This window comes from Macrobrachium rosenbergii, chromosome 10 (genome assembly GCF_040412425.1).
Source record: "Macrobrachium rosenbergii isolate ZJJX-2024 chromosome 10, ASM4041242v1, whole genome shotgun sequence".
NCBI classification, from domain to species: domain Eukaryota; kingdom Metazoa; phylum Arthropoda; class Malacostraca; order Decapoda; family Palaemonidae; genus Macrobrachium; species Macrobrachium rosenbergii.
Window position 1 is genome coordinate 3,294,437 of NC_089750.1, and position 27,822 is coordinate 3,322,258.

The 27,822-nt window shown below is 35.9% G+C and overlaps 2 protein-coding genes across 3 annotated transcripts in view; one reads left to right on the forward strand and one right to left on the reverse strand.

Annotated features, from left to right (window-relative positions):
* Positions 1–17,348, reverse strand: part of LOC136842420 (uncharacterized) — a 48,651-nt gene extending 31,303 nt beyond the window's left edge. For both annotated transcript variants that reach the window (XM_067109732.1, XM_067109731.1), the window contains exon 1: positions 17,237–17,348. The gene's annotated coding sequence lies outside the window, so the exon portion shown is untranslated. The remainder of the gene's footprint in view (positions 1–17,236) is intronic.
* Positions 17,349–20,716: 3,368 nt separating this feature from the next.
* LOC136842952 (uncharacterized) lies at positions 20,717–27,352 on the forward strand. The gene is made up of 7 exons (XM_067110967.1): positions 20,717–21,149; positions 21,817–21,961; positions 23,817–23,954; positions 24,324–24,394; positions 25,673–25,766; positions 26,488–26,607; positions 27,170–27,352. The coding sequence occupies exons 2-7, from the start codon at positions 21,818–21,820 to the stop codon at positions 27,350–27,352; spliced, it is 750 nt and encodes a 249-aa protein (XP_066967068.1). The 5' UTR covers positions 20,717–21,149; position 21,817.
* Positions 27,353–27,822: the final 470 nt, after the last annotated feature.

Sequence of the window (27,822 nt, forward strand, 5' to 3'; positions counted from 1 at the left end):
TTGCAAAAGTATTATATTGTGAAGCTACGACACTTAAGAAACAATAAAAATATGAGTTATCATTATCATTACCATTATGGTATCATGGAAAGTTACTGACGACAATTCGGTGATAGTGATAACAAATGAATGACGACTGGCGCCATCGAGCATTAAAATGGAGATAATCGTGATGATGATCACGATAAACCTAATCATTTCGTGATAATAATCCTAATCATTTCAATAATCACTTTTGGATAAAGCAATTTAGTTTAACAACACTTGATTATAATTCTATAATAATTATACCATAACGGTAGTATAAGAGGAAATCAGGAGGCCAAGTCCCGGCCTTAGGACGTTATGTACTGTGCCAAATATAAGCTCAATTTACCTGCATTCTGTCCAGTTATTGAGGGGCCAGTGGTATTACTAGACGCACGAAGTTTATTATTATTATTATTATTATTATTGGAGAAACAAATCCACAGTTGTGTATATGTACATATATTTAAAGCTATCTGTACAGTTTTATCTTTAAATATATGTATGTACATAAACATAACTGTGAATTTGTTTCTCCATTTTAAGACTGAATGCTACTATGAGTATTTTTATTATTATTATTATTATTATTATTATTATTATTATTATTATTATTATTATTATTATTATTATTATTATTATTATTATTATTATTATTAACCAGGGCTCATACTTGGAAAAAATTGAAAGCAGACAGGTATACTAACAACGTGAAGACAAATCAATATACGAATATTTGTATAACCCCAATCAGTTATACTAGCGAACCTTGGCTACCAGTGTTGCCGCAGTTTCTGCTGCAAATCGTTTTTGCAGAAAAACGTGATCGTTCAGAGAATAAACTGTTGATCGACTGGCTGCAAAAAAATACCAACGATCATATGCCGCAGAAATCGCTGATCATTTTCTGCAGAAATGCTGACCATTTGCTGTAAAAATGTGAGTCTTACAGCAGTGACAGCTGTTTGTAATATGGAAAGAAAATTGATAGTCTGAAACAGAACAAGAAAAAAATGCGCCGAAGTTTCTGTACAACGTATAATCAAGGCCACCGAAAATAGATCTATCTTTCGGTGGTCTCGGTATAATGTTGTATGAGCCGCGGCCCATGAAACGTTAACCAAGGCCCGGTGGTGGCCTATCCTATATCGTTGCCAGAAGCACGATTATGGTTAACTTTAAACTTAAATAAAATCAAAACTGCTGAGGCTAGAGGGCTGCAATTCTTGGTATGTTTGATGATTGGAGGGTGGATGATCAACATACCAGTTTGCAGCCCTCTAGCCTCAGTAATTTTTATGATCTGAGGGCGGACAGAAAAAGTGCGGACAGAAAAAGTGTGGACAGAAAAAAGTGCGGACAGAAAAAGTGTGGACAGAAAAAAAGTGCGGACTGAAAAAGTGCGGACATAAAAAGTGGATAGAAAAAAGTGCGGACAGAAAAAGTGCGGACGGACAGACAAAGCCAGCACAATAGTTTCTTTTCAGAAAACTAAAAATTGATCGTTTTCATCAGAAAGTGCAAACCTTTTGCAACGAATACTTCTGATCGTTTAGCATTAAACAAACAAATTCACATCGTGAACAGCTAAAAGTCTGCAATGGAAGCAACGAATGCAAGTCGAAACAGCAGGCCGTTTAAAGCAGAAACAGCAGGACATCTGCATCGGAAACAGCTGATCACTTGCAGCAGAAACAGCTAATCTTGTTCAGCCTAAACAGCCGACTTCAGCCTACAGCCGAACTTTAGTAGCAGGAACTACAGACCATTTGCGATAGAATAAGAAAATCCTTTGCAGATGAAATAGCAAATCGTTTACAGCAGAATCAGTAGATCCTTTGCAGCAGAAACAGCAAATCCTTTGCAGCAGAAACAGTAAATCCTGTGCAGCAGACATAGCAAATCGTTTACAGCAGAATCAGTAAATCCTTTGCAGCAGAAACAGCAAATCGTTTGCAGCAGAATCAGCAAATCCTGTGCAGCAGAAACAGCAAATCGTTTACAGCAGAAACAGTAAATCCTGTGCAGCAGACATAGCAAATCGTTTACAGCAGAAATAACAAATCCTTCACAGCAGACATAGCAAATATTTGACAGCAGACACAGCAAATACTTTGCAGCAGAAACAGCAAATCGTTCACAGCAAAAACAGAAAATAGTTCGCAGCAGAGACAGAAAATCGTTCACAGGAGAAACAGCAAATCGTTCACAGCAGAAACAGCTAGACCGTAAAGCACTAACCGAGTTTTCGGTTGACGGATTGCGAGCGAACGAGTTAATGCTTTTGTTCTATATTTCGGGTTTAAACATTTCGCATATATTCATCAAAAGCAAAAAAGCATTTGTTTAGTCGTACTTGTTCTTTTCTTTCCCCCGCGTGTTAGTCTTCTATCATAAATATTTTATTATACCTGATAAGTTAAGTATACCTTAGTTTAACCAAACCACTGAGCTGATTAACAGCTCTCCTAGAGAGGGCTGCCCCGAAGGATTAGATTTATTTTACGTGGCTAAGAACCAACTGGTTACCTAGCAACGGGACCTACAACTGATTGTGGAATCCGAACCACATCATGACGAGAAATGAATTTCTATCACCAGAAATAAATTCCTCTAATTCTTCATTGGCCGGTAGGAAAGTCGAACGCTGGGCCAACAGAGTGCTAGCCGAGAGCTCTACCCACCCATCCAACGAAGAACTTTAATCTTACTGGCATCAATTATCGCCACGTACAGTATATAATTTTTTTCACACACATTCAGAAGAACCTTGGGCACTCATTTTCAGTAACTGTAAAACTTGTGATACCAGGTATAGACTGTCACCAATCACGAACGAAAAATTATTTATAAGATATATAAGATTTATATATATATATATATATATATATATATATATATATATATATATATATATATATATATATATATATATATAATTTAAAATACAACGTTTTCGACATTGCTTTTTCAAGCGATTCCATGTCTTCATGATCTAGTGTATTACACTCGGATCTCCTAGGCTTACTTTCCGTTGTGAAGAAGAAGAAGAAGAAGAAGAAGAAGAAGAAGAAGAAGAAGAAGAAGAAGAGAGAGAGAGAGAGAGAGAGAGAGAGAGAGAGAGAGAATGAAGAGGAGACACAGCAGGGTATAGGGCAATATATATCTTCCTTACCCTTCTCCTATGCCTCCTCTCTCTCTCTCTCTCTCTCTCTCTCTCTCTCTCTCCGTGCAGGAGTTAAAGGGGCGCAGCCCAGACGTCCCACCCAGCCGCCGAGCTGCCGCCCTGACGTATCCAAGAGACGGGGAACTCACTCCACATCTGTGGCCACATTACAAGGCCGAGGGCCAGCACGCCTTTAATTCACATTTATTTCTTTCCGCCGACGCTCATTATTATACTCCGCTATGAGGCCTCATTGTATCGTCGGTGACTTTACCCCACCATCCCCCCCCCCTTCGTCCCCCCTCCTAACGTCAGTCACTTCCGATATTCATGTCATATTACAACAAATAAATTATGTATATAAATAAAAGTTACCTTCACGGTCACCGGTTTACGTAAGTCTGGGAAAGGGTGGTGGGGGAGAGAGAGAGAGAGAGAGAGGGAGGGGGAGAGGGTGGGGGGGAGTAGGAGACGGAAAAAGGGGAGGGGATTTAGCTGTTACCCGGATGACAGCTGTTACCGTTCACTACAATCTGGCTGCCTGATAAAGTATGAGTTTTGAGGGTGATTTTTAATACAGATTCGTGTCGTCTCTTAACAGATCTAATGATAATCTCTATAAAATAGAACTCACTGAGTATCCATATATTTTTCCTATGTGTAACAACGATAATCTACTCCACGTTCAGACTTGCCTTCGTCCAACCCCGGCCCAGCCTCTGCCGCTTTTTCCCTTAAATAAGCAGAATGAAGAACTTCAGAGCATTACGTGATGTCTCAACTCTCTTTTATATTACCGTTGATTTGGAGACCTGCACTTTTGGCTTTTAAATTAGCAGCTCACGAAATATATTAAATTAAAGATCAAAATAAATATAGAAACAATTTTCTGAACATAGATTCTACGTATAGTGGCCCTCAACCACTAAGGGAAAACACCCTCATAGACCCTACGCATGGAGAGAGAGAGAGAGAGAGAGAGAGAGAGAGAGAGAGAGAGAGAGAGAGAGAGAGAGAGAGGTTTATACAAAATTCTACAAGAGTACTGTAGAATGTTTTCGACAAGCAACTGCAATCCTTACTAAAAAGTAGCGTACAGGGCTTTTCAGAAACTCCTCGGCTCGTATCTAGATTATCTGCAAACCTTATCGCTCCAAAATATTTCACTGGAATCACCGCATGAAATCCAGGATTACTACGCATCAGTCTCTGTCTACGAATCCAGTCTCTACTCAAAGTTTCATTGAGACCCAACGCTAAATCCTAAATCCTCCTCCAACACTAAATCCTAAATCCTCCTCCATCTTCATCACTTTATCTGATAATATAATCCCTCCACAAAATTCAACTGAAAGCAAATGAAAAAAATCTTTGATTCTCTCAAGATTTACTGTACCTCCAAATATAATGCCTTTTCGAAGTGTAATTAAAATACTTTTTAAGAAAATACTGGATCTTTATCTTGATTTACCTCCAACTTTGTACCTACAAAGATTTCACTGAAGTTCCATCAAAACATCCTGGATTAATACTAATTTAAAATCAACTCTTCCTTGGCCTATAATCCATAAATTCACGAACATTTACTCAATTACATCAATGAAATTCTGATACACACACACTCTATATATATATAGTAGACAGACGGAATGGATGAAAAATTCACACAAGTGAACATGGCCTGCTTGCAATAAAAAAAAAAGGTTAAAAATCAGTTTAAAAACACCTACAGAAAATTATGATCATTAAAACGAAGGATTAAAAATCTTACAGGAATCTCAAAGCGAGCCAAAAATAAAGGCAAGTACGTAACACCTGTCTAGTCACTTCTTCACGCAATCACCCTAAGGAAATCTGTAATAATCGGTTGCAAAATCCAGTGACTGTTTCATTAATGTGACTGTCAAGCTTTGGAATTTTGTTCCTGCTTCTGTATTCGTGGCGCATAATATTTCTTCCTTAAGAGGATGGTCTATCACCCATCCTTCTTCCTTCCTTCCTTGGCCTCTATTGTGCTTTTTTCAGGCCTGGACAACAAAAAGGCTTTCGAATTGGCCATTACTCTTAAATACTTTCAGGAGTATTACGGTGGACCACGAACCCAATGCAAATTATCTTCAGAACACCTAATGATTATAACTGGTTATATACATGAATAACCTAAAGTAAAATTACTGTGAAATCCAAAAAAACCCAAACGAAGAACCCAAATTCAAAGAAATTAAGTTGAAAAATGTCCTGTGGAGAAAATTATGGTGGACCCAAAAATCCAAAGGAACCCAATATCAAATAAATTAAGTTTAAATATGTCCAGTGGAGAAACATTACCGTGAACCCAACAAAAACCCAAAAGAAGAACCCAAATTCAAAGAAATTAAGTTGGAAAACATCCTGTGGAGAAAATTACAGTGAACCCAAAAACCCAGAAGAACCCAAAATCGAAGAAATTAAGTTGAAAAATATCCTCTGGGGAATATTATGGTGAACTCAATTACCCAAAAGAACCCAAAACCAAATAAATAAGTCCTGTGGAGGAACATGACCGTGAATCCAAAAACCCGAAAGAAGAACCCAAAATCGAAGAAATTAAGCTGGAAGACGTCCTGTGGGGAAAATTACCGCGACCCCGGCCCCAACAAAGTGCGAGACATCTGAGGAAAATCTATGTCTGGCAAAATCAAAAGGTACGCAGCCTCTCAGGAGAACCTCCGCTATTTATGAGTGCCAAGTGAAGGGATTCTCAGATTCCGGGAAAGATATGAAAGCGCGGGCAGTGCAATAAAACGGTCTAGGAGGTTAAAAAAAAAAAAAAAAGATAAACAAAAAGGGAGACATCGTGCGCGCCATCTAGTCGAGATGTCCGGCAACTCGCAAAAAAAAATATAGTGGCCGCGGGCGCTGAAAGGGTTAATTATTATCATTGTGCCCATTTCTTAATAGTAAAGGGCATAACAGAGAAGAAACGAATATCCAAAAATAATTATCATGATTATGAATATATTTAAACTCGAGTGAAAAACAAGTGATTTAAATAAGGTCGACTTTCTCATAGCAGAATGCTCATAGTTTATGATATAGGCTGTAATTAGTGCCAGCGTAAGTATATTAAAATAGAGCCACCACTGTCATTACTGTCATTATGTAAGTTAAAATCAGAATGACCACTTGCAAGAAGAGAACAGAACACCCAAGAAAAGTTTAGCAAATCACAGATGAAAATGAAGGATAAAAGGAGATAAATAAACTATCAGATAACTACATACATATACAAATAAGTAATTAGATGCATAGGTTAACAGATAATTATACACATTCATACACGGATAACGATCGTTCAAAACGGATAGTTATATAAAACACATACACATAATTATATGCACACACAATCAAATCAATAGACAATTGGACATCAATCTAAAAATTAACTTAGTGAACAAAATATTCTTTAATACCTGTAAGACTTTCATGAATTTCAGTTATCCTTTATTGGGAAACCTAATCTCTTGTGAATTAAACCGTAAACTCTTTTATAGAATGCTGACTGGTTTTTTTAATGCTTGTAATGAAGTAAGCACTGAACTGGTTACATGGTATTAGACTGATTACAACAGGTCGCAAATAAAGTGACAAAAGGTATCGGCTAGCATCCTCATCTCAAAAGACAATGGTAATCATATATATATATATATATATATATATATATATATATATATATATATATATATATATATATATATATATATATATATATATATATATATATATATAATATATATAATGTAAATGTATACATAATTACATACATATATTTATATATTTATATTGATGGCTCAGTGGTCAAAGCCACTGTCTGTCGTCGTTTCTAAACCAGCTAATGGTTCGAATCCTGACGGTGACGAAACGCTTTTCAGTTATAACTTCCCTTGGGTGTTAGTTATCTCCGAGGTATAGTGAGCTGGAGATAAACAATATTTGTGGCTTAACATTTGTGAATGTCAAAGTCACGCGTGAAAAGTTATATACATGCATACATACATACATACATACATACATACATATATATATAAATATGTGTGCATATTATAATACACACACACACACACACACACACACACACACACATATATATATATATATATATATATATATATATATATATATATATATCTCACTTATACACAGGTGACTGTTTTACAATCAAAAGTAATAAACCATAAATATTATTTAACATCCACTTCACTATACCCAGGGAATAACTTACACTTAAGGGGAATTATATTTATAATCTATATCTACAAATATATATATATAAATACAGTATATATATATATGTATATACATTGTATATACATATGTATGTATATGTATATATACACGCCAACACGGATACATGCACACAGCAATGCCCAGGGATTGAGACTCTTACAGCCCACAAGCACAGACTTCTCCCACCATAAGTCTTAAATGTAAGTTTGTGCGAAAAAGCTTGAGCAGGCACTCCAGCTTTCACCTCTTTCCCCCCCTCTCTCTCTCTCTCTCTCATACACACACAATGGTACTTCCATGGCAAAGCCTGGAGTGAGTCAGTCATCGATCTACGTCGGATTAAAGGGAAGGTTCCAGCACACTGAGACAGCGGGAGAGAGAGAGAGAGAGAGAGAGAGAGAGAGAGAGAGAGAGAGAGAGAGAGAGAGAGAGAGAGAGATCTTGTAACACTGAGAGAGACAGAGAGACTAAGAATGTTGAGATTCTGAGAGAGAGAGAGAGAGAGAGAGAGAGAGAGAGAGAGAGAGAGAGAGAGAGAGAGAGAGAGATCTTGTAACACAGAGACAGAGAGATACTAAGAATGTTGAGATTCTGAGAGAGAGAGAGAGAGAGAGAGAGAGAGAGAGAGAGAGAGAGAGAGAGAGAGAGAGAGAGAGAGAGAGAGGGGGAGAAATGTGGCAACACTGACAGGGAAAGAATAAGTGTTGTAATACTGAGAGAGAGAGAGAGAGAGAGAAATGTTGCAACACTGACAGACAGAAACAACATTAGAATGTGGTAATAGCCTACTGAGAGAGAGAGAGAGAGAGAGAGAGAGAGAGAAATATTACGTCCCTAGCCTCCGCTGCTGAAATGTTTTCTAGAAGTTTAATCATTTTACTGACTCTGAGACTGAGATAATCATTTTTAATAGTGGGGCAATAATAGCAATAATAGTCTGTTTTCAAATAATATTGAAATTATTTCAAGTATGCTTTTTGTAAACATATCCCATTAGGAGAGATTAGCTGCAGTGAAAAAGCCACGGGAATATTCACTGTAACTGATGAATCACGGATGAAGACTCCTACATAAATGTATTTAACAACAGATAGACGGCCCCTCTGGGCTTGTTCCATATGAATAGGGTTCATCTTCTGAATAATAATAATAATAATAATAATAATAATAATAATAATAATAATAATAATAATGCATCATATACTTAATCAAAATGTCGACCCACCTTACACATACGGCACCAATCACAATATTCCATGCGCAATTTCTCATTACCTACATAACAAGCCCTCTGCGCCATACGAATATGATATCTTCTGGTGTACAATTTGGAGCAAAGCCTTCATATATTAGTGGATACAAATGAAGAAATCATACGTTTCACAAGGCCATAGCTACATTGTCCAAGGTTGTATAAATTTCTATATAGATCTTGGCACAATGGTAGCACGCAAGGAACTGAAGCGGTCATAATTCTCTCTCTCTCTCTCTCTCTCTCTCTCTCTCTCTCTCTCTCTCTCTCTCTCTCTCTCTCTGCGTAGACATGTTGTATGTTAATATTTGAGTATACAAGGGCATGTGTGAATTAGAGACACATTTTCAGGGTATCTTGAAACAACAACAATGCGCTTGATACTTCCTACTTTTATTTTTCCTGTGGCCTTAGCTAAATTAATTGTCAATGCTATTAAGTGACATATAAGCTATTAAGTGATATATATGAATAGATGTATGTATAAATGTGTGTGTACATATATTCATATATATATATATATATATATATATATATATATATATATATATATATATATATATATATATATATATATACATATACATATACATATATACACACACACACATTCCCTTGTTTACGGTGACAGTGCACGTACCTTAGAGATCGCCAACTCTTAGCATGGTCGTTCAGGCTGACAGCCTGATAATGGAATTGGTGTTTGCTCCAAACATATTGGTTCCCCCAAGCAGTAATTTTCGTAATCGCCTTGGGTTCTCAACGCATTTCCTAGCTGGTCCTCACGAAAAGCTACAGCCCCCTTGAGCTATTAATAACCTATGGTATTCAAGAAAGGGTCCAGAATCCCTAGCTACTGGAAAAATGCCACAAAAAACTCGCTTACATTTACTGGTAAAAATGTAAGTTTTTCCCTTCTAATTTAATTAATACATACATATATACACAATCATTAAGCTGCAAATGTCGTTTAATGTCTAATTCGCTCTACCAGGTGACGAACCACTTATCAGTCATAATTCCCCTTCGGTATTATTGTCGAGGTAGAGCGAATTCGATGTTCAGAGACATTTGTAGCTTAATGTTTGTGCATATAAAATGTCACGGTGATGTGATGAAATAATATATTTATGAACAAATAAATATATATCTATATATTATATATATATTATATATATATACCGTATATATATTACATATATATATATTTATATACATATATCTATCTATATACATATATACATATAATATATATATATATATATATATATATATATATATATATATATATATATATATATATATATATATATATATATATATATATATATATATAAAAAAGATTAGAAACCAGGGATTTCACGAAATCCCTGAAGTTTTCAGGGAATTCGTGAAATCGCCGCGTTTAGTACTAGCCAATCGGAATTTGATCCCCGAGGGGCTAGTACTAAGCACGGCGAAACAGTGTAGATGAATCACTGTTTAACCGTGTTTAGTACTAGCCCCACGGAGATCAAATGTCCCTAAGTGAATTGGTTATTTCACGAATTCCCTGAAAATTTCAAATCCCTGCTTTCACGACCTTACTGTAACATATAAATAATTAGTTCATTACACGTCATATGCTTTTCCTCTTTAAGCAAATGTATACTTTCAAGACACAAACTCAATGTAAAAGCCTTACTATTTTAAATGACCTTTCAGATGTTTCTTCTTCATTCTCTTTCCAAATGCTTCCTCTGAACGCTGACCTTAAATATGTAGCTTAGTCATCGTACCAAGACTATTAATTGTCCCCAAGTGCAAAGTTCTGTTCCGGTAAAAATCAAATTTTTTGAACGTAAAATGATCGTGTAATTATTCCACTAAAGGCACAAATACGTACGCAGTCATACACCCCCACACACATAAATACACACACACACATATGTATATGTATGTGTGTATGTATGTGTATATACTGTATATAATTGTATATATATATATATATATATATATATATATATATATATATATATATATATATATATATATATATATATATATATATACTGTATATATATATACGCATAGGCACACACACACACAAACAAATATATTATATATATTATATATATTTATAAATATATATATATATATATATATATATATATATATATATATATATATATATATATATACGCACGTGTGTATAATGATAAACCAACGTTTCATTTACCAGGCATAAAAATCCGCAAAGTTTAATAATAATGACCAGAAATTACCTGGAAGGCCCAGGCTCGATTAAGACACACCTCGACTAAGTATTACAGACTGCAGTATGCCATGCGTGGACGATAAGAACAAACAAAAGAAAACTCTCGGCAAGAAGCACGCCGTTCGCAGGCGTGTTAAAAAGTAAACAATCGCCCAGTGTCAAGACAACCAGGGTAATGCTTCTCAGTTATGTGCTGACACTGACATTTTACCCAGAAGGCGAGAGGGCAAGCTCGGAATTAACCGGGTTATTTTCTCTGTACTTTTCTGCTTTGATTACTGCAGTTTCTTGACTTGGTTGAAAATGTTGGCAGATTTAGTGGGTCCAGTGGGACATACCAGAAGACAGCACAGGGCTAGGAACCCCATCCCAAAATAGTTGATGAAACTCGGGAGGGTATCACTTACCGAAGTCACAGCTTCAGTGGAAGATGTCGTATGATTATATATATATATATATATATATATATATATATATATATATATATATATATATATATATATATATATATATATATATATATATATATATATATATATATATATCCTATATATCTCCTTCTTTAATATCTAACTTGGTCTGCCTCGGAAATAATGTATTTTCAAATATGTTACACGAAGGGAAATTTTTTTTAGTTAATAATAAGTTCCTCGCCTCGTGGGCTCGAACCACGGAAGACAAGAGCTACATTACATACAGTGACGCGCATTAAACCACACGGACATCATATATACATACATTATATATATATATATATATATATATATATATATATATATATATATATATATATATATATATATATATATATACAAAATATATATATATATATATATATATAAACAACATAAAAATTGCTGAGAAACAATACCCCAAATGTCATGCTATCCATTTTACCGATTCAGCAAGTAAATGAATGAACAAAGCAATATATAATGAGTAACTGAATGAATGAATTAGAAACTAAACATAAAACTTCCTAACACTTTCCAAAGGCTATGAGTCACTTATGACCTTTATCAAGGCCACCTTAGTTCTCTCTCCCTCTCTCCTCTCTCTCTCTCTCTCTCTCTCTCTCTCTCTCTCTCTCTCTCTCTCTCTCTCTCTCGCTTTCAAATACACACATATAACTCTAGGAATCGTACTATGTCGATAAGCATGTCTATCAATATATATATATATATATATATATATATATATATATATATATATATATATAAGTATATATATATATATATTTTGATATATTATGATTATCAACATATATATATATATAATATATATATATATATATATATATATAAAATATGGAACGTATAATATATAAATAAAGACAAAATATACTCTACAAATAAAGGACAAAATATTGCAGTAACTGTTTCTCTTTCCTTCGTGATTTTGTCTATATAAATAAAGACAAAATATATATACTCTACTAAATAAATATACAATAATACATCGAAAGGCCTATATAGTACTATATATATATATATATATATCCCTATATATTTTGTCTATATATATATATATATATATATATATATATATATATATATATATATATATATATATATATATATATATATATATATATATATCACTTAATTCTGAACTTGAGGGATGAACGTGACAGTGGTTAATCTTGCTCCACTTTTCTACAACTATCTTATATCCACTGGAAAAGATAAAAACAAAAATACAATATGTACGCAACTGTGTATAATAAATATGAATACAATTACACATACATGCAACAATTATATGTTTCCATATAGATGTAGATCTAATTATGCGTGTGTTGTTCTTGAGGGCGCGTGCACGCGCGTTCGTAACCACACCCAGGCTTACATTATTAAGGTCATTCTGAGGCCATGAATTATTCACGGAGCAATAAAGCATCTCCAGTCTTCTTGTGTTTACTAAATTGACGTTTTTCATGTTAGTCGAATGAACTGTGAATATCAGAGTAAGTTATATAATAGCAAGGTAAATTATATGCATATGTATTATTCATTTGCCTACAATATCGTTCTAATTACCATTCCACGTGGGCTTCGAGCTTTTGAAAAAGCTGATCAATAATTTAATTATTTTTATACATACTAACTTTCACATTTTCCTTATTTTATTCAGTTCCATAAACCATTTTATTTCTTTTCAACTTCCATTATCGTCTCCTTGTCTTATTTCACCTCCTGCATTCCTTACTTTTTTCTTATTGTCTCACCTTTGTCATACTACATCTACTATTTCATCCTACCTTCGTTCGCAAGCAGGTTCTAAGGTCGCCTGCCTCTAATCGCCAAATATATCTTGACATTTTCTCCCAGCATAAATGATCTAACCTTTTGCTAAGCTACAGAAAACGCCAGGACTTCAGGCAGGGATGTTGTGTTGTTGACTATGCCATCATAAAAAGATTTTAATCGAACTGCTGCGTAGAATCACGATTTATATTATAAGAGTATTGATTAGGAACTACATCATAAATCAATGACAGTTTCAACAGATTTTACAGAGAGATTTCAACTTTAGGTTCTGTTATATAATCTACAGTTTGGAAAATTGATTACAAATTCAACAGAGGTAGTCTATAAGGGGTTAGTTTGTGTTATATAATTTACTGTTCGAATTCAGTAAACTTCTCCCAAGTGTTCAGTTTCACCGCTTTGCAGCATTACAAAGACTGAGTGCATTATAATTTCATCATCTCTCCAACAAACTTCACGAAGGGACCTCAATTCCGCCCCCTGTGTCGGACCATAATTTACATTCTGATGTTAATGATTTGCTGCATATTAAAATCATTACAATTTCTCGTAATCTATTCAAATCGCTGTGCGGTTTTATAACGAACAGAGTCGTTAATTATCTAATAAATAACCGCATACATATCGTAATATAATTAACAGCAAAATTTATTCACAGCAATCGCGTTCAGTGGCTGTTTCTTTCCTTCCACCCCCTAGATTTGGTATTTTCTTAATGCTTCTGCGCTCCAGGATTTTCACAATCGTCCTTCCTACGTTTTTTCCTTTGTCTTGCTTTCTTCGGGACTGGGCTACTGCCAACTGTTTGCGAGTTATGTTGCGACCCTAACTAGAAAAGCAGTGTTATAAGCCACAGAACCCAGATATGAACGAAATAAAACAAGTAAGAAGAAACTTCGGCGCCATCGAGTTTTCTGTACAACGTACAATGCTGTATGAGCCGCGGCACGTTGGTGGGCTGTCCTATATCGTTGCAAGACGCACGATCATGGCTAACTGTAATAATCTTAAATAAAATAAAAACTACTGAGGCTAGAGGGTTGCAATTTGGTGTGTTTGGGTGGATGATCAACATACCAATTTGCAGTCCTCTAGCCTCAGTAGTTTTTAAGATCTGAGAGGGAGAGAAAAAGTTTTCTTTTACAGAAAACTAAAAAGTAAAGACTGTAACAGAATAAAAAGAAACAAATAATATAACGCTACTAATCTATGAAATGCGCCTCACGTGAGCCAATGATAAAAACAAAAGAAAAAATGATCTTAATTACAGAACCATTTTATTACGAAATAGTCATAATTTACGATCACTCGATAATCGGTCTGGTTATTCTGTCGAGGATCGGAAAACAAGGACGGTCGAGAATAACGACAGCAAGATGGCTGACCTGACCTGACCTAGAATTTCTTAATTCATATAAAATTAAATAATTTGTACGCAAAAAAAACTAGGACACTTTCACTCAGTATAGTTAAAACTTTTCAAATCAAATTATACACACTTTCTCTGTGTATATTATCTTTAATAAGCCTTGTTTATTGATGCGCATGACTTGCAAGAAAGCGTATTGCATATTCAGGGGATGTATATAGATAAGCGTGACCTTTGCATGACCTGAGTTAGATAAGGGAATTAGGCTGATCGTCACTGAATTTCAACATATGCATATACATACATATATTTATATATACATATGTATGTTTCTATGTAACACGTAAATATATATACATATGTGTGTATATATAATGTATATATACATATATATGTATATATATATTCACACATACATATAAGTTCTTCTTAGGAACTATATATATAATGTATATATACATATAATATACATTTATATGTATATATATATATTCACACATACATATAAATTCGTCTTAGGAACTACATCCTTTTATCATTATATTTGCTCTACTGTCATCAGCATATACACAAGTGGCAATGTAATAATCAACTTGGTAATGCTGGCCTAATGGCATTCGTACTACTGACATTATAAAGCCTATATACTACTATCAAACATACATTCGTCGTCAAGACTACTACCATAACAGCATTCGTACTACTAACCAACATGCCTGTAGCTTGCTTTCATAATTACAGCTGTATCTGAACTGTCATTATAACCACAGCTATGATGCTTCCATATTACTGTCATGTCATAACATTCGCTCATCTACCAGCATCATAACTGCCCTTCCGTCATAATTAAATATGAACTGTCTTATCTAAATTTTGTAGTATTTCCTTTCTGCCACCCCTACAATCGTAATGTCAAAATATAATAGAATTCTATTAATATAATAGAAATCGTATTGCTGGCATAATTACGTTCATACTTTTATAATTACATTTTTCTACCGCACAACGTATTACAATAGAATGTAATTAACCTGTATTAGTACTATAAATGTAATTGCACTGTTGGAAGAAACCAGCCTGACAGTCATAAATGTAATTAACAAATCGTGCGAATGTAATTACGACATATGAGCTTTCCTAATACAGTCATGAATAAAGTAATCATTTCCATATTCAAATTTGTACTACTGTCATAAACGCAAGCATATTACCGCTAAACTTACATATATACTATCATCAATAACATATCCATACCTACTTTCATGAAACCACTGGTACTACTAACATGATCAATACATAATAAATGACATATTACCATTTGCAACACGGACATAAACCACATTCGTACTATGCTCCAGTCATCGTGACTTCTGCAAATAAAAAGAATTTTTCGGGGTAACACATTTTGTGGGTTCCCTGAGCAACCCACACCCGATAGCTCGGCAAAAAAAAAAAATGCTCGTTATAATCGATGGTCGTGAAGGTTATATGGTGGGCAGAGGACCCATTTTCTCGTATATGTGGCAGGGCCAAGGGAAGTCGGTTTTCCGTTGAATTAATTGGGGAAAACACACGCGTACACACACACACACACACACATATACATATAGATTATATATATAAACATTTTAAATCGTAGGAATAAAGTGATACGCTTACAGCCGTTTGCTGAAATTCCAGTAAACAATCCACAGATTCATATTTTTCTGAATTTTAGACACTAGGCCTAAGAGATATGTAATAAAATATGGGGGTTATTGTTGTGGCGAAAATTTACAAAATTAATATATATATATATACATATATATATATATATATATATATATATATATATATATATATATATATATATATATATATATAGAATCTGCTTTACTTTTACTAGTATGTAACTGTGTGTTTTGTTTTGTAAAATCTCACCACCTCAATAACCCCAATATCATACACACACACATATAATACTGTATATAATATATATATATATATATATATATATATATATATATATATATATATATATATATATATATATATATATATATATATATATATATATATATATTTACTAACCACTGTGCATACGGGTCTGCCCCACACTTTCTTCCAGCTGTACTGCACTTTCATCTTACCACCTCCCCCACCCCCACCCCTAAGCAAACACCTTCCCCCAACCCCGACCCCTGGCTTCGTTGTAATTCTTGGCCCCTTATTTTGAAAAGCGAATTCAAATTCGATTTGCAAACGAAACCAATAATGGTATTACCTCCAACTGACCATGGAGCCCTTAGCAGACATTCAATATTCTCTTGAATATTTCCTTATGAAAGCGTCATTTACGAACCAAAAACACATTAAATCACTATGGAAAAATTCTATAATTTCTCAACATAGAGCTAAATAATAAAACAATCTATTGCATAATATGAAATGGTGAAAACCCGGGGCCTCTGGTCATCGATGCCTGGCCCCTCCCACCACCCCCGAAATATAAAAAAAAAAATATATCACCAGACTTACGTTCGTCCATTTTATCTCGGCGCGAATCAAATCCAGTCTTTTTTTTTTTTTTAAACAAATGGCATTCTAAAAGGAAAAGAAATATATATTCAAACGACCCACAAACACTTACGCAAACGCATAAAGGAGGATGACAGAAGCAGCAGCCGCAGCAGCCGAACGGACAAAACAGAGAATCGCAACACTCCCTTCCCTACGGAAGGCTGAACCATACTGAAAGAATGCCGGGTGAAGAGGGTGTGCGGTGCGGGGGAAAATCCAGGCATGTGCATTCGGATTTTCCCTAGACTCGCCTCCCGCCTAGGGAAAATGATTTCGTATTTTTCATATACGCCTGAGCAAGGTGAGAGGTCGACTTCCTCCGGTTTACAATGAGGGGTTTTGGGATTCGTGTTTTGAGGGGAACGTTGCCGTGTATCCACATCTTTATGTTGAGGATCTATTAACTACAAGCCTGAGGATTTTTGTAGACCTATATAGGGGTAAACTGCATAAAAAGAACGTATAGGTCCACTAAATAGTAAAATGTCATCGCCATAACTCTCGTCGGCACGATTATGCTTCGTAGGAGTAACCATATTTTCATTTGCTTATTTAGTTTTTATTTTAATAAATGATGTAAAACATCTCTTATGAGTGACTCTTCCGCTGGTCCAAGAGCAAAATTATTCCCTGATCCAGTCAAAACAGCCTAGTCAACAGTGTCGATAATTTGTTAAAATATGTTTTCGATAACTATTTCCACATGAAATCAATAAATACGATGACAGAATTGAATGCTTACGTTTGTTTGAATGCAGTTTAGAGATGACTAAGCACATTGTTAGACCATGATCCATTCCACTGAGGGTTCATAGACAGACCATTACTATATTACGCTAATCCTTAACACCGGGTTCTACCCACCCTGGATCAACGTTGCAGTTTAACGGGAACTGTTAAAATTTTACATTAAGTAAAAATCTTTCCATAGTTCATCCCACAGCGAATGTAGAATAACTGCATCACGATTCCGTGTGTTACGAAGCCATTTCAGTGAAAGAGCTTAAAGTAGGCCTACCATAAATATGTGCTATAAAAGCATAATTACGTTTCCTCTTATTTTCTGTTATTGTCCAATCGATGCAGAAGTAATTACTAAGTCTTTTTAGCTGTTCTCCATTTATTTAGAAATACACTGTGCGTCAAAATGGAGTAGTCTGAGTTTTGTCCTTAATTACGGACGTTGTCCGTTTAACTGTTCATCCTTAGGAGAGGTTGGCTAAAAAAAAATGCTCCCCTTTCAGTTTTCGACAAATATATCGGGATGAGGTTGCTAGCCCTATGGGTATTGCAGGGTGTTACATGCTGATTTCTTCTGCCATTTCTTGGCAGTCACCAGATCTGCCTACCGTATACAAATTATGTATACACATTAAATACACACAAATATAGAGCTACCCTACCCGCGTATTTATGCACACAGCTGGTGTCATTGCATTTTGAGAGTTTAATGAAGAAAATGCTATTAAATTTTATATATATATATATATATATATATATATATATATATATATACTACTATATATATGAGTCACACCATCACAATACCAAATAGCAGAAATTCGTTAGCGACTACCGTGTAAAAAACAATCAACTCATCCCTTAAGTAAAAACAAACATTTTCAACCGACAATAAAAAAAGGACAACAAAACATACTAAAACAACGGCAATCTATTCTATTGAAGTCAGAAAGAGCGGGACAAATAAAATACAAATAAAGAAAAAGATGAGTGGACTTCATAAAAAGCCTATTGTCCCATATGTGCTGACTCATTCTCCTTCCCGCCTTTTGCTTGCTTGACTCACGCCATACCGCGCATGCGCAGCAGCAGCTCATCGAACGTAAGGGGGGAAAATAAGGAATATTCGGCCTGAAAAGGTGGGAATTCTATGGAATCATCCTATGGCTGTCGATAGCATTAACCCTTTCTTTCAATTATTTTAATTCATTTGAATTTCCAAGAGCAGTGATTAATAAATATAAAGGTTCCACACTCCGACCGATATTTATTTGAGATAAAATAAAGACGAGGAATTATGTAAAATGAAGTCCATTTCTTTCATCTTACACTCACGTATGATTACGGAGTATTTCTCCAGTTTCCCCTCAGGTAGGGAATATTCCCTGACGATTCATGAAGGCGCTTGTCTGTTCCCCTAACGCCGCCCGGCCAGATGGCGTTTTCACAAAATTGCCCTGACCTTGATAATATGCCTCCTTTCGCCATTTCGGCGGTTGATCTATTGCGGAACGACGCGGGTAAAGTTATTCTACATATCGGCAATTGATGGGTAAATTCAAGCCACGAGAAGTCTGCCAATAAATAAGAAAGTTATTCCCAAACTGCCAACTGAGCCCATCTGAGTATTGATCATGAGCCTGCCTGCAGTTTAGTTAAGATAAGAGACGTTATAGCATATTTTCTCATAGTTCACACTCCGCGCGTTAATGTCATCGTTTTCCACTATGAAATGCATCGCGAGAGATAATATACACAAATAGTGGGTGAATATTCGGTAGGATCTTCGCATAAGCTGACGGGCAAAATTGCGCGGGAAAGAATGACGAGGCTGTTATCAACTTCTTACTCTACTTCCTCAGAAACTCGCGAACTTCGTTGATCCACCCACGAAAGAATTCGCGAATTAGAAATCATTCTCACTCCTTGGAAAGATGTGCGCCAGAAATTTCGAATGATTCAACTTTACGTGACGAACTTCTGGCGTAGTTGGAACTTCGACTTGCATTTCCAACTCTCCTCCTCCCCCCCCCCCCCCCCTCCTCTCTCTCTCTCTCTCTCTCTCTCTCTCTCTCTCTCTCTCTCTCTCTCTCTTGCACACTATGGGTCCATTTAGATAAACCAAGTGCTTTTCTTTGTATGCTCTTGATGGAGATGCGTGCGTGTGTGCATGTTTCGTATATATATTTATTTCACCATACGCCTGTTTCCTCTTTGGAGGGAGTGGCGCCAGAATGGTGCATACAGCCTTCCGGCTTCTCATCAAGTCTCAAGGAGTATGGAGTGAGGTTGCAAGACCCACGCTCTCTTTTTATGTTAAACAGATGCTGGTAACCTCTTAAATCTAGGTTTACTGGTGGGCAGTAAGCCAAGACCGATCATAGGCCTAAGAAGCTCATGCTGAGTGACCCACCACACTGTCACGAAGATCGTATTGGTTGATCTTCCCATATATATATATATATATATATATATATATATATATATATATATATATATATATATATATATATATAAATTATCCATATAAGAGATGCTATACATAGAAAAACATTGGATTTTTTCTTGACTTCAGACATGTAACTCTCCTCATAAGAGTTGTAATTATAACTATGCCTTTCCCTCCTCTAAATAAAGTTCACCTGTCTTTAAACCTTATTCTTTATCCCTTTATGTGATTTAGATTGCCGGCCCCATCGGCCTTTGCTCGTGAAGAAAAAACAGGACCTAAGCAATGTTAATTCTGACAATATTATTATTTCAATTAACGTCACTATTATTATCATTATTGTTAACGATGACAGTATGCCAGCAGTACCAACCCTGTCGACGACGGCCACTGGCCACAGCCACTGCGACGCCAGATGATGTAAATTGATCAAACGCTCAGTCCTTCGAAGACGCTGTAAAACCCGGCTGGTTGCCAGGGTCCCGTTGCCAAGGACGCAAAGCCGTTTGTTTACGTTGTGACTTCACTCATTAGACTCCGGAAACCGTCCGTCCATGCGCTTTGAATCTTACATTATCGATGATAATTAACGCGTCATCTATTCAAAAACAATAAAATGGGGTTGAAATAATGTTAAACCTTTCTCTGATACAACGAGGACCGTTGTGATATGGCGTTTGTAGAAGGTTTGTGAAGATTTACAAAGAAATGGCCTAAGATTTTGCGTCTGTGGAGGAGTAACTGAGAGAACCTTCTGGTGAATTGACTGGGGTTAGCTAATCAAATTAACCAAGTAAGTTTTTATTTTATTTTATTCTGCATTCCTTTTGTGTATTACTTGTTATAAGTAAGGCTTAGGACTTGGCATGTGCGTATGTGTGTGTGTGCGTGTGTTAGTGGGTGGGTGTGGGCGTGTGTCTTCTGTAATTCAGTCCAATACATTGATTCCAGCTGTCAAATCAGCTCACTCAACGTCACTTACAGAAAATGATGAGTTGCATAAAAATGTATTGATTTAACGTTCAACGTACGTGAATTTCGTATGATGAATCATATGTCTGTGCATACACAGATGTACACATACACCGCTTCTTACTTAGAATTTCTTTGTTTTAGAGCGATTTTTTTTTATTTTGTCATAAATTTTTTATTTTTCATTATTTTTTTGTACTCTTTTAACTGTTTTAGCATAATGTGTTGGTTTTATTACAACTTTTATTATTGCTTCTGTGATAATTTTTCTTTGTTTTAGTACGATTTATCCTCGTTTTGATATAATTTATCTTTTTTTTAGAATTTTACATTAGTTTTCAATAAAGTTCTCTATGCTTAACTCAGTTCTTCCCAGATTAGCGCGATTTTGTTTATTTGTAGAACGATTTTTTTAGCGCTAGCAATACGACCTGTTCCAAACGTGTCTGGCGCACGAATCTGTGACCTCGCTCCCTCCCTACCTCCAGAATGAAGATCGTCCTTGAGGACATGCTGACGGTGGTCAAGCCACCGGCAGAATCGCTAGACCTATTCCGGACGAAGGTCAAGTCCAAGGAAGACTTCGAGAGGGCCTACGAGAAGATCCACGAGTACAAAGTGCGACCGGAGAAGGTGAAGTTGATGAGAACCTCCGTCTTTTGGTACATGTGGTTATCTTAGTTGAAGAGTTAGGTCAGGTTTGGGAAGAGCACTAGACCTACTACTAGTTTTTATTGACAGTTTTAGAGCCACTGACTTTAACAGCAGTAGTTACTAATAATACTATTTTAGGATAGCTGACAGAAGCGTTGATGTGAACTTGTCTTTTGGTATCTGTGATTATCTTAGCTGAAGAGATAGTCCGGTTTTGAAAGAGTACTAAGCCTAGGCCTAGTCGTTTTATTGACAGGTGTGTTAGGGACACTGATGTTAACAGCAGTAGTGACTATATTAGTAAAGATGAGAATCAGAGACTAGAGACCATATTAATTTTATCGGCAGATGTGTTCGAGGTACTAGTATTAACAGCAGTAGTATAGCTATTATGAGAGAAGCAGCAAGAGTAAAGATGTAGTAGTTTTTATTAGCAGGTATGTCAGAGCTACTAACATTAACAGCAGTAGTCACTATATTAGTAAAGACACGATTAGCAGTAGACATGTTTTAATTTAGCTTCGGTATAAGTAATACGAATAGATATAATAGCTAGACAAGTAGCAATAGCAGCAGTAGTAGTAACAGTAATGTGGCGGCAGTATTAACGATAGAAATCACTGCATCGGAGAGATAAGAACAGTTGTATAAAAGATAAGATTAGCCATTAACGAGAGATTGCAACACCCATAGTTGTATAGCTAGTAGCAATAGCGAATAAAGGAGACTGACAATAATAGCAAGGTTAGAATAGCATAAAATGAGAGAGAGAGAAACACAACAAAGCAGTAACATTTTTTCTAGCAAAAACCTTATTGAAAACAAATACGATAGCTGGGGGGGGAAGGGGGACACTAATTCAGGACAAAGTAATGAAAACCGGTTTTGTAGGAGAGGGGTGGCTCCATCTGCTCTGTTGAAATCTACAAAAGACATTTTATGTAAACGACTAAAAATCTAACCTAAGACAAATCGGTCTAAGTACCAATAAAACCTAGAACGAAAAATGTATAAAAAAAAATAACGGAATACTCCGAGAAATTAATAAACATCTGAAACAGAAACCATAACAGCTGTTAAACGATCGTTTGAAGCGACTATAAAACACTAAAAGAATAACGATTAAGATTAAGATTAAAAGAACTAGGCCAAACGATAAATGCTGGAACGCCATCCACGGTGCAGATAACGCTCTCTCGTACTGGCAGTAAAGACGAAAAGAAAGCTGGCAGGACAATAAGAAGCCGAGTTCTTGGCTGGTAGGCTGCCATTATATTCATGAAGCCGTAAATCTACGTTATAAAGCGTTCTCTCTCCTCTCTCTCTCTCTCTCTCTCGCACACACACACACACACCCTCGCACACACATTATGCCATTATTCCATTTTGCCTTTCCTTGATTCTCTCCAGCCTTGGAACAACACACAAATATAAATGTACTGTACATATATGTATGTATGTATTTGTTGAAGTTAATGGCATTATTTACAGAGACTATTTTTTTTATTTAGACTGTTATTAAGGCAATACTCGAGAAAGAAGTATAGACTGATTCAAAGTCTAAGTAATAAAATAGTCTCCGCAAACAATGCCATTGGCTTCTATAGAAGTTGTATAAGAGAAAATATGCTCATATATATATATATATATATATATATATATATATATATATATATATATATATATATATATATATATATATATATATATATATATATATTTCTCACTCGACTTCTAATTCCAAATCTGAATAAAGAGCTTAGATATACGTCACGGTAATCCACATGGACATAAATATATGCATATTTTTAACGTCATCCGTTTTCTTCTCCAGATAAGCCGACAGGAGGCCCTTGGCGAGGGTCCCCGGGGGTGGAAGGCGACCCCGGGGAAGCACGAGGAGCCACAGGCCGGATATACCGATCCCCTCCCGCCCTCCATGCAGGGGTTAAACATGGAGGAGTTTTACGAGGTCAGAGATGGGTCTAGTGTAACTTATCTTTGTTTCTTTCTTTCTTTGGAATATTATATATATATATATATATATATATATATATATATATATATATATATATATATATATATATATATGCATTTATATAACATAAAACGAAGATGCAACCATTGTATTTGACGGAAACATAATAGTTAGCATTAAGTACCCGTCACCACAGATAAATTTAGAAGCAAATAAACAAATACAATAAGATAGACCGAACAAAAAAATAGTCATCCAGGAGTGTCAACTGACAATTACACTTCTCAGTTAGACGCATAACTAAACTGTGATGAAGTAAATAAGTCAATAGTGGCAGAGAAATGAACTCGAGTAAATTTCCAGGTCGACATTGACTGGAGGATGTTGACAACGGCACGACCCAAAACTCGCCATGAAGAGGAAATATTTTCCAGGTGAAGTATTCATTTTCGTTGGCGCATGACCCGCCCTTCGGAGTCAGGTAATCAGGTAATGGGACAACTGTTTTTTTCGGAGGGTGGCCGGGGAGGGGGGGAAGGCGAGGGTTATACGTGTGTACGTACGAGTTGTCTATTTCGTCTTTGATTGCAGAGAGAAAGGAGCAAAACCGTTACAGATCAAATGACAAAACTAACAGATTGCCCAGACTGGAAGAATCAAGGGCTGATAGAAGGCTGATTCTCTCTCTCTCTCTCTCTCTCTCTCTCTCTCTCTCTCTCTCTCTCTCTCTCTCTCTCACTTTCCTGTCTTCCTAGCTACTTGTAGACCATTAGAATTCGAAGGAAGACCTAATAACGTTTCTCAGCTGCTTGAAAGATTCGTCCCCCAAGAACACGTGGATTCTCTCAGTTGTCTCAAACTGTATGTTATCACTTTCTCTAAATCAGTTATTTATTCTCGAATTGCTTCATTGTATTCTGTAAAGCGGCGTGACGATAACAATGGTTGTTCTTATTCACTCTAAGGAACACAAGATGGTCGTTATGCAGGGATCATATTGCTATTCAACAGAGCAAGTAATCACACAAGCTAAGATGAGACTGAGAGAGAGAGAGAGAGACAGAGACAGAGAGAAAGAATGTTTGAATAGCGAAGGAAATTAAAGGAACTGCCGTATGAAGAGACCGAAAAGAGGAGGATATTTGATTTTAATGAGAGCGAGATGAATGCGTCAAAATTAAGCTCTGGAATGGAAGGAGGGAGACAAGTACGTGTAGCTTAGAAACTTTCAGCTGTCGAGGTTGCCAGAGGATTTTATTTTGAATAATGGATTATTATTTCTTCACAGTTAGTGAAGAGTTAAAATGCCATTCTTTGTATTATTATTGTTCTGGTGGTTTCTGGATTCTGACCTATTACTTTGATCATATCGAAGAGTTGTTGTGGAAGAGTATAGGCCTAAAATATGAATTGACAGAGCAAAGTATCTACGAAAACTTTATTCAGCATTGTATATATTGACGTCAAATACAACACATTAATAATCTTGTTAAGAAATCCGTCAAATTTATCGTTTCTTTTCCAAAGGAATTCCCTACGAACAACGATAAGCTGTAGATTCGTTGAAATGGCTGATAGGCCTATAACCGATAAACTTGGAGTTCCAAGTTTTATTATCACCGGTGTTATCAACACGCATTTGTTGATACATTTAAAGAAATAGACAATATTCATTTTTATATATAAACCTGTCGAATTTCCCATTCCTTCAGATTCGTTGAGATGGGTCGAAGGCAACTCCAGAGAATTCGACAAGATAACGAACTTTTGGCTCAGGGGAAAGACTGGAGAGGGCGTATTGTAAAGGTTGGTAGAATTCTCCAAATTTCACTTTTGGAGACTCTCTTGTTGGCCATCTTTTGGTTCATCAGGAATGCCACTTTTTATTTTTAGCTTATATTTATCCGTTTACCAGCTAAACGGGTTATTGAATGAAATGTTTTCCAGTATATTTAGGTATAAAATATGTAATTCATTTCTGCTTATACGTCTTTTGTTTCTTTTCTCTCCTGATGAAAGAATAATTCGTTATTATATTTACTTATCCTACTTATTCATTTACTAGTGACTTGGATAAATCATTGTTTCATATCTGTTACTAAGTTCGTTCGTGTACTGATTTAATCATTCGTCTGTCCACTGAAATCATAACTATAAATTACATATCATCCAGCTTCTTCTTCTTCTTTCGACCTTATTAAGTCCCACCGTATAGTAGGGCCGGCCGCTCGAGTCATCTTTTTCCCCCCCAGCCCCACCTCACCCATATCCATCTATCTGGTCCACTGATGTCCCCACAATCCTCCTCCCCCCAATCACTGGCATGTTCTTAGCTCTGTTGATTGGTTCCACCTCATATCCTCCAGTTTATTACCCCATAAATAAACTATTTCAGTTTAGCAATAATTAGTTATCTAGTAAACCATTTATCAGCTACTCGAAACTTACTCAACTCAATATATCCAATGACCTGTGCACTATACAGACCTAAGAATCTTATAATTCACCGACCCACCTTACCTGGCAGGTCGTGCCAGGTCGCGGGTCAGTTCCGGAGACCAGGTTGCCGATCTGCAAGGAATGCAACGAGGAACTCTGCCACGGAGGTTGCAAGGAATACCTCTACGTCAAGTTCATGAGATTGCCGGTAATATGGTGGAGTCGTTTTTTAAACTTTTTTCATAATGATTTGTTTTTAATAAGTTATGATAATTGTTATTATTGTTATTAACGTGTGGTTCAGTAGTCACAAGCCTCGCCTGAAAAGCTAGAGTATACAGAGATTGATCGTAGGTGAAAAAAATATGCCTTAGGCTCATTTCCTGAAAAAGTCCATATGTACTTTTGACCTCGGCTGTGAATGATGTACAAAAGAGTTATTCAACTGTAGTGAGACGTAGATGGAGATGGGTGTGGGGGCTAGCAACTTCATCCAAAAAATAATTGGTGATAATTGAAGTTAACACTCCCATATACATATATATATATATATATATATATATATATATATATATATATATATATATATATATATATATATATATATATGTATGTCAGTATGTATGTATATGTGTCTGTGTGAGATCAAAGAGAGAGAGAGAGAGAGAGAGAGACCCATTATGAATCTGGGAAATCCATAGACACATATAAATCGATAGTCTCATTTTGTCTCGCCATATCGCAATCACTGTTTTCCCTCCGTTTCCCAGAAAGAGGAGAAGAAGGAGGAGGACGAATCGGACGTCGACGTCGAGGAACTCGACAACCCCAAACCGAAAGGAAAGAAGAAGAAGAAAGGAAACAAGAAGAAGGGCAAGAAGAAGAAGCAACAGAGTCAGGGAGGAGAGTTCCCTGACGAAGACGCCGACGACGAAGACGATGGCGAGGAGTGAGGAAGGACGGGGGGAAGGAGGGAGGGAGGGTTTCTAGTTGCTATCTGACTTCTATGGCGGGTCGGTCTATTTGTTGACTTCCAGTTTACGAGTTTTTAAAACTAGAATTCAGAGTTAGGCGGTTTATTTTTCATCTCTTGTTTCTTAATTTTATAAATACTTCATGTATATATATATATATATATATATATATATATATATATATATATATATATATATATATATATATATACATATATATATATACACATACATACATGCGACCAGTGTAGACTCATGCTCATGAACACAGGAAAATGGTAACAGCAGAACAGAATGTATAACTTACACATACGAATGTGCATACGCATATGAAAATGACAATGGCATATATGTGATCAGTTTCACACATGCACACATGAATACACATTAAACAATGAACAAATTCATCCTTTCAAACACAAAAACGCAGGAAAGCCTTCATACAGAGT